This window comes from Aquarana catesbeiana, linkage group LG02 (assembly GCF_042186555.1).
Source record: "Aquarana catesbeiana isolate 2022-GZ linkage group LG02, ASM4218655v1, whole genome shotgun sequence".
Taxonomy (NCBI): Eukaryota; Metazoa; Chordata; class Amphibia; order Anura; family Ranidae; genus Aquarana; species Aquarana catesbeiana.
Genome location: NC_133325.1, coordinates 38,245,336 through 38,252,471, shown reverse-complemented (window position 1 = coordinate 38,252,471; position 7,136 = coordinate 38,245,336). Strand labels below are relative to the sequence as shown.

At 44.0% G+C, this 7,136-nt stretch overlaps 1 protein-coding gene across 1 annotated transcript; it reads left to right on the top strand.

Moving 5' to 3' along the window:
- Window positions 1–4,980: 4,980 nt before the first annotated feature.
- On the top strand, window positions 4,981–5,907 carry LOC141129734 (odorant receptor 131-2-like). Its single transcript, XM_073617823.1, has one exon. It carries the CDS (start codon window positions 4,981–4,983, stop codon window positions 5,905–5,907), a length of 927 nt encoding a protein of 308 aa, XP_073473924.1.
- The last annotated feature ends 1,229 nt before the right edge of the window (window positions 5,908–7,136 follow it).

The window sequence follows — 7,136 nt, the reverse complement described above, 5'->3', positions numbered from 1 at the left end:
TTTTGGGGGTGATTTTCACTGACATATTTGGTGGTGAGGTATAATTTGGCATGTTCGCTCTGGGCTCTAGATGACCCACTGTCCAGTGGTTTTGTTTTAATGATTTCTTTAACTCTCAGTCAGGTCGATAGTTTGTAAAAAAATCTAAGAAAATTCCCAGCTCAACTCACCAACTGGCCTGCAACCAACTGAATTATCCTGTCTAACAGTATGCGTTAAAAATAGGGGTTTAGTTTGTACACATTTGCAAATATATGCGTAAGCTGCAGAGCCTCTTCACAGCACCCCAGTATTTTCTGTAATCCTAAATCTTAAAAATTTTGAGACCCTCCACAGTGTAAGCACATTCATGATAATGAACAAATAGAGGACAGGTAAGCATGGAGGGAGCCCACCCCTACTTAAAGGCACAGGGGCGCACTAGACACCCAGCAGCAAAGATGTCCAGTGCCTCCCCTCACCAGTATTTCAACAGTATAAACAAATGGCCACTTTCCCCACCTATAACTGGCCTTGGTAGCAAGGAGCATATGGAAGGGTGATGCATGTCAAACAAAACCAAAGAAAATTCTCAGCTCAAATTACCGACCAGCCTGCAAACAACCAAATTATCCTGTCTAACAAGTTGCATTAAAAACCGGTTTAGTTTTGCACAGGGCGATGGCGACGGGTATCCTGATTGTCGATTGATCTACACCGGGGGGACATTTTGTTTTATTTTTGTTTTTTTAATAAAGAACAAAAAAAATGCCTCTTTTTTTTTTTGAACTACACTTTTTTTGGTGAATGAGTAGAGGGTACTCATTCACATGGGGGGGCCAGGATCCTTGTTAAAGGAGGCTTCCAGATTCCGATAAGCCCCCCCTGCCCACAGACCCCCACAACCCTGGCCAGTGGCTCTTTTTTCCATCAACATGTTGATGGGAATGTGGTCTGGTATGGTTCAGGAGGGGGTGTGCTTGCTTACCCCCCCTTTCCTAACCTGCCAGGCTGCATGCATGGATATAGGGTCTGGTATGGATTTTGGGGGGGGGGCCCACGCCATTTTTTTTTAAATTCTAGCACGAGGGTTCCCCTCAAAATCCATGCCAGACCCAAACGTTTTTTTTGTGTATATGGTTCTAGTCTTAAATTTAGTCCTCCCAAAACTCACTAAAAGGCATGTAGGAAAAGATAATAGAAATGGTGGGGAGAGTCTGCCCCAACCTTGACAGACCTTACGATTCTAAAAACCCCTCTCTATCTTTGCCATTCTTGAATGCCCTAACTGGAACATTATTCTGCACAGAAGGTTTCAGTGCCACCCGAGCCATTCTGCATTGTCCTCTGCAAGTGTGTAAAGATTAGCTTTTGTGAAATAAGATCTCAACATGCAAGGTTTTTTCAGCCACCTCTGCCTGTTGCAAAGAAATAGATTTACCACCACAAATGGCTGATACCAATCCATTACTGTCATACATGACTTCCTATGGAAATTTCTATGACCTTATGGGTGGTAGCATGAAGGTTGTTAAATGGAGTGCTATCAGACCTTTGTGTTCACTGTTCTGTGTAAAAGCAACAAGCGACCTCTCCAGTGCACTGCTCACACATGGCAGCTATTACAATACAATGGACAAACACAATGTAAAAATTAAAGAAAGAAGGCCTAAGAAGTGTAGCACTGTCCTAGATAGGTGCTAGGTTTAGATAGTTAGAATTAGTGTGTGTTTTCATAGGAAAATTTAATTGCCACGCCGTAGTCAATGTGGTTAGCAATGTTTGTTAGGTAAAAGCATAGTTTGTTCATTGTGTTCAGTGAAGCTCAGTGGCATCTGGTGCTCAAAATTTTTGGGGGGCACAAATAAACTGAAAAATACTGAACCCCCCCCATCAATTGCAGCCTCACTGCCCATCAAATGCAGCCATTTTACCCATCATACGCGGCCACTGTGCCCATCATACGCAGCCACTTGTGCCCATCATATGCAGCCACTTGTGCCCATCATATGCAGCCACTTGTGTCCCATCATATGCAGCCACTTGTGCCCATCATATGCAGCCACTTGTGCCCCATCATATGCAGCCACTTGTGCCCATCATATGCAGCCACTTGTGTCCATTATATGCAGCCACTTGTGCCCCATCATATGCAGCCACTTGTGATCATCATATGCAGCCACTTGTGCCCATTAAATGCAGCCACTTGTGCCCCTTCATATGCAGCCACTTGTGCCCATTATATGCAGCCACTTGTGCCCCATCATATGCCGCCACTTGTGATCATCATATGCAGCCACTTGTGATCATCATATGCAGCAAATTGTGCCCATCATAAGCAGCCACTTGTGCCCCATCATATGCAGCCATTTGTGCCCATCATATGCAGCCACTTGTGCCAATCAAATGCAAGCACTTGTGCCTGTCATATGCAGTCACTTGTGCCTGTCATATGCAGCCATTTGTGCCCATCAAATGCAGCCACTTGTGTCCAGTATATGCAGCCGCTTGTGCCCAGTAAATGCAGCCACTTGTGCCCATCAAATGCAGCCACTTGTGCCCATCAAATGCAGCCACTTGTGCCCATCAAATGCAGCCACTTGTGGCCATCAAATGCAGCCACCTGTGCCCATCAAATACATCCACTTGTGCCCATCAAATGCAGCCACTGGTGCCCCATCAAATGCAACCACTTATGGCCATCCAATTCAGCCATTTGTGCCCATTAATTGCAGCCAGGCTCGGCTGTCACTTCACTTCCCCCCATGCACGGCCAGTCCGGCAGCACTTACTGCGCCTTTCCTGGAGTGACGGGGCTCTCCTCCTCAGTGGGAAGAGGTGGGTCTCCTCCTCCATGGCTCTTCTCCTTGGCGGCTCTCCTCCTCAGTGGCTCTTCTCCTTGGCAGCTCTTCTCCTTGGCGGCTCTTCACTTCGGTGGCACTCGTCTCTTCCTCGGCGCCTCTCCTCCTCATTGGGAAGTGGTGGCTGCAGCTCCTGTGTCCGCTCGTCTCCTCTTCCGCCAAAGCATTAGGCATCTAATAGGATTGCCTAATGGTTTGGCCGATCAGGAGACAGGTCTCACTGACCTGCCTGCTGATTTGCAGGGAGGAACGTTAGTGTGAAAATAGCGAAAATTCATTCGCTATGCCACACAACAGGGTGGGATAGGGACACAGTGCTCTGCACCCCGAGCCCACCCTATTTTGAAGCCTATTAGAGCCTCTGGCTCTAATCACGTGCTTCAAAATACACACCCCTGCCTATCACCACCATAGTATTTCATGTGTCCAGCGTCCTGAAAGGGGCCGGGCACATGAATAAGGAGGGTGACGGAGGTGTCGGGGGGGGCGGCGCCGGTGCGCCCACAATGCACAGGCCGCCACTGGTGAAGCTGCAATCTGCTAGTCAGGTCTGCTCAGTGTGCTAAGCTGCTTCGAGTCTGGTCTAATAGCTTCCTCTGCATCTAGAGAACTTGAGAGGTTTTTGGATTATAAGTGTGGAGCTATGCAGATGGCAGCATTAATATTATTACAGCCCTAGCCAAAACCAGAGAGGCAGGTTCTGATGGCATGCTGGGAGACTGTATATATTACTTGAGCACACTGAGCTCTAGGTCATTTCCTGGAGAAAATTAGTCCAACCTGGAGGGCATGCTGCCCTTCCAGGCAGTACTGCTATGTCTGCTGTCATGATGCCTCAGGTGGGCGACCTGAGGGCCTGGATGCTGAGACCCTAGAACTAGAGAGAGCTGACTGAGAGGGGTTGTCTGCTCTAGATCTGGTTTGGTATCACTGTAGAGTATCACTTGGAAGGAGGCTACCAGCTGCCTTTGGGCCTTGTGAGAACAGATGCTTTTTAGAGATCTGGGGGACCTTTGTGCTATTGCCACCCCTCTGGTGCTAAAGGGTCAGCTATGGGTCAGTTAAAGGGGAATGAAGGAAAAAATTGGCTGCACACCGACATGATTGAAGTCCATTTATTGAACATTCCATGCAAACAATGACACACATCATGATTGCAGAGGCCGGAACAGAGGTGGACTAGTTTTGCACAGCTACATCAAGTGATGAGTAAGCACAGTGTAGCTATCCGAAACCAGCCCACCTCTGTTCCAGCCTCTGCAACTGTGGTGTCATTGTTTGCAATGATTGTTCAATAAATGGACTTCAATCACGTTGGTGTGCAGCCAATTTCTTCCTTCATTCAGTCTTCTATGGCAGGCGAGCCGGGGCTTGCACCCGTGTGAGGAGTCTTACATCATTCATTGTGCCTGGAGTCTCTCACCTGGAGCGGGGATTTTCCTTTGCTGTCTACTTCTATTAAAGGGGACACTGGGTGGTGTCCTGAGGAGCGTTGTCTAGATAATCTCCTACTTAAAGGCTCTTGTAGCACTCTTGGCACTCTTGTGGCTTTAATGAAGGATCTTCAGTTAACTTCTAATACTACTACTACTACTACTACTACTACTACTACTACTACTACTGCCTTAAAGCTGAAGTCTACTGTTTGCTACAAGCACAAACTTTATTATAGCGTGTCCAGAAAGAAAACCTACTGTCCTCAACTTACATAATTCCGGTTTTTGGAGTATCCCACTCAGTTCCCTCAACAGTATCCAAGTTCTCCAAAAACAAAAACAACACTCCTAAACTGATCTTTGAAGAAACGTGTGAGTGAGCCTGTGTGCCTGACTGCGGGGCAAAGTACTTGAGGAGGACCTGGGCAATATTCCTGCGGCTCCTATGGGAGTAGTGCTACAGAAGTTAAAAACATGAGGGTTTAAGTTTAAAATGATTTTAAGAATTACAGTGTTAAGGTCATGTTTAGTGTTAGGGAGTATTATGTCAAGCTTTAAGTGTTTGTGGGAGGTTAGGTATTGAGGGGTTAGTTTCAAGGGTTAGGTTTCATGTGGATTAGGTGTTAGGGTCAGTCTAAAGTGTTGAATTGAGATTAGCTATCTAGTTGTGTCATTAATTTTTTTCACTTTTTCAGAAGCCGCACATGATGAACTTAACCGTATTCAGTACTTTCAATAACATCACCTACATAAACAGCCAATACCTTCGAATGCATCAAAATGTACAGATTGGTTTCATCATCATCACCACCTTCTGCTTCTGTTTCTTCATCTACTTCATCCTAGTTCTTCTAGTGGTTTACTGCACCATTCCTCATGTCCGGGAGAATGCACGATACATCCTTTTTGCCCATATGCTCATCAACGATACAGTGTACCTCAGCCTTGGACTCTTCCTGAGTATGGGCGTTGGACTCTTAATATATATTCCTTTACCCATCTGTTACATTCTGGTGTCCTGTGCCGCAGCTACATTTCGAATCACTCCATACAACTTGGCCTTCATGGCCCTGGAACGATATGTGGCTATTTGCTTCCCTCTCAGACACACCATGATATGTACAGCCCAGAGGTCATATGTTGCTATTGCAGCAATGTGGTTTGTTGGTTGGCTTCCTAATGTTGCTGATTTTATAGTCCTCATTTCCAGTGTTGAGATGAAATATTTCTCCCAAAATCTACTATGCAGGCAACAATCATTACTTGTCCTACCAGTCCAAAACATCATACAATTCTCCATCTTAATTGGAAATTTTATTCTGGTGTCTCTGGTCATTCTCTTCACCTACATCAAGGTTATGCTGATAGCTCGAAAAACTGGCTCTGGGAAGTCTTCAGCCTCCAGGGCTGGTAGAACCTTGATCCTTCATGCAGTTCAGCTCTTTCTCTGTCTGCTCTCTCTAACGTCTTCATTTTCAGAAATGTACCAAGGAGATTATCATTTTTTGGTGTCTATGCTCAATTTTTTGATGTTAATGTATTTGCCAAGACTTCTCAGCCCTCTTATTTATGGCATCAGAGATAAAGTGTTTAGTAAAAGCATTAAGAAGATGTATTCTACCATCAAATAAGCTCTGTGCAAACCTTAATCCTTTTGTTGTCCAAGAAAGGTTATTTTAGATTTTCTCTACCAATCATTGTCCTGTGTGCAGGCCAACTTTGATTTTGTTTTATGAACAGTTTCACAATTACTTCAGTTATCCCTTGCACAATCTGGACCATTCAGCACCTACAGCAAACATCCTTATTGGTTAGGAGGAGTATGGAGGCCACATTTTTTGCCTATAGAACAGAAATAAAAGTGTCTGGCGATCTAACCTGCTAAATAACCCAGTTGAGGTCACTTTGAATAGCCAGCTGATGTTTTTCTTTTTTTTGGACATGTTCACATATCATCTCATACTGGTTCAAAACCTTCTAGTCTCCAAAATTGACTTCCACAGTCTCAAAATACCAGAGATATACTAGTGGTGGGTGCTTGAACCCTAACTATCATCCATCTCTACCAAAACCATGATTTATCTGATATTTTGACAGAAAAGTTATCCTCCTGCAATGAAAAAATTCCACTCCCCCTGGCATTAGTCAAAATGGTCAAAATAAATGATTTGGTACCTAAATGTAAAACAGGATATAACAGCAGAGCCTGGCCTAAAAAAAATTACAAACCTGGGCAACTAAGTGTAGCACCCTCCTACTTAGGTTGCTAGGATATTAGGCAAGTTTAGTTATTTTTGGCTCCTCTGTAATCAGTGGTGCAGTTATTGATTTCTTTTGGCTGTTCTGGAATTCACAGGTTGCAAGTTTGATTGCTCTCCCCTGCCTTCTAGAAATTTCTAGAACACAGAGAGTGAAGCAACGCAAATGAGCAACATGAATATTTATGGTGCTGCAGCCAATCCCTGGGGAAGTGGGCCCAGAAGGCTGAAGAGTGGCCATTATGAGGGTTCTTGCTTCACATGAATAAATATACACCTAGATAGAGATCTGAACAACAGAAAATGTGTTTCATTTTGTTTCGGATTCTTTTGTTATGTTAATCATTTTGTTTCGGCATGTTTGTTATGTTAGAATGATTATTTTTGAAATTCGTGCTTTCATACTTTGGGACTTGTTTTGTATATTCATTGTTTTAAAATCAATTCAAAATTCTAATTTATTTGAAATTCGAATCTCGGAAGGCGGCTTTATTCGTTCTATTTTATTCTATTCTGTTTTATACTATTCAATTTGTTTCTATTCTTTTCTTTTCTATTCTAATTGAATCTATTCTTTTATATTCTATTATTTTGTTTTCTAT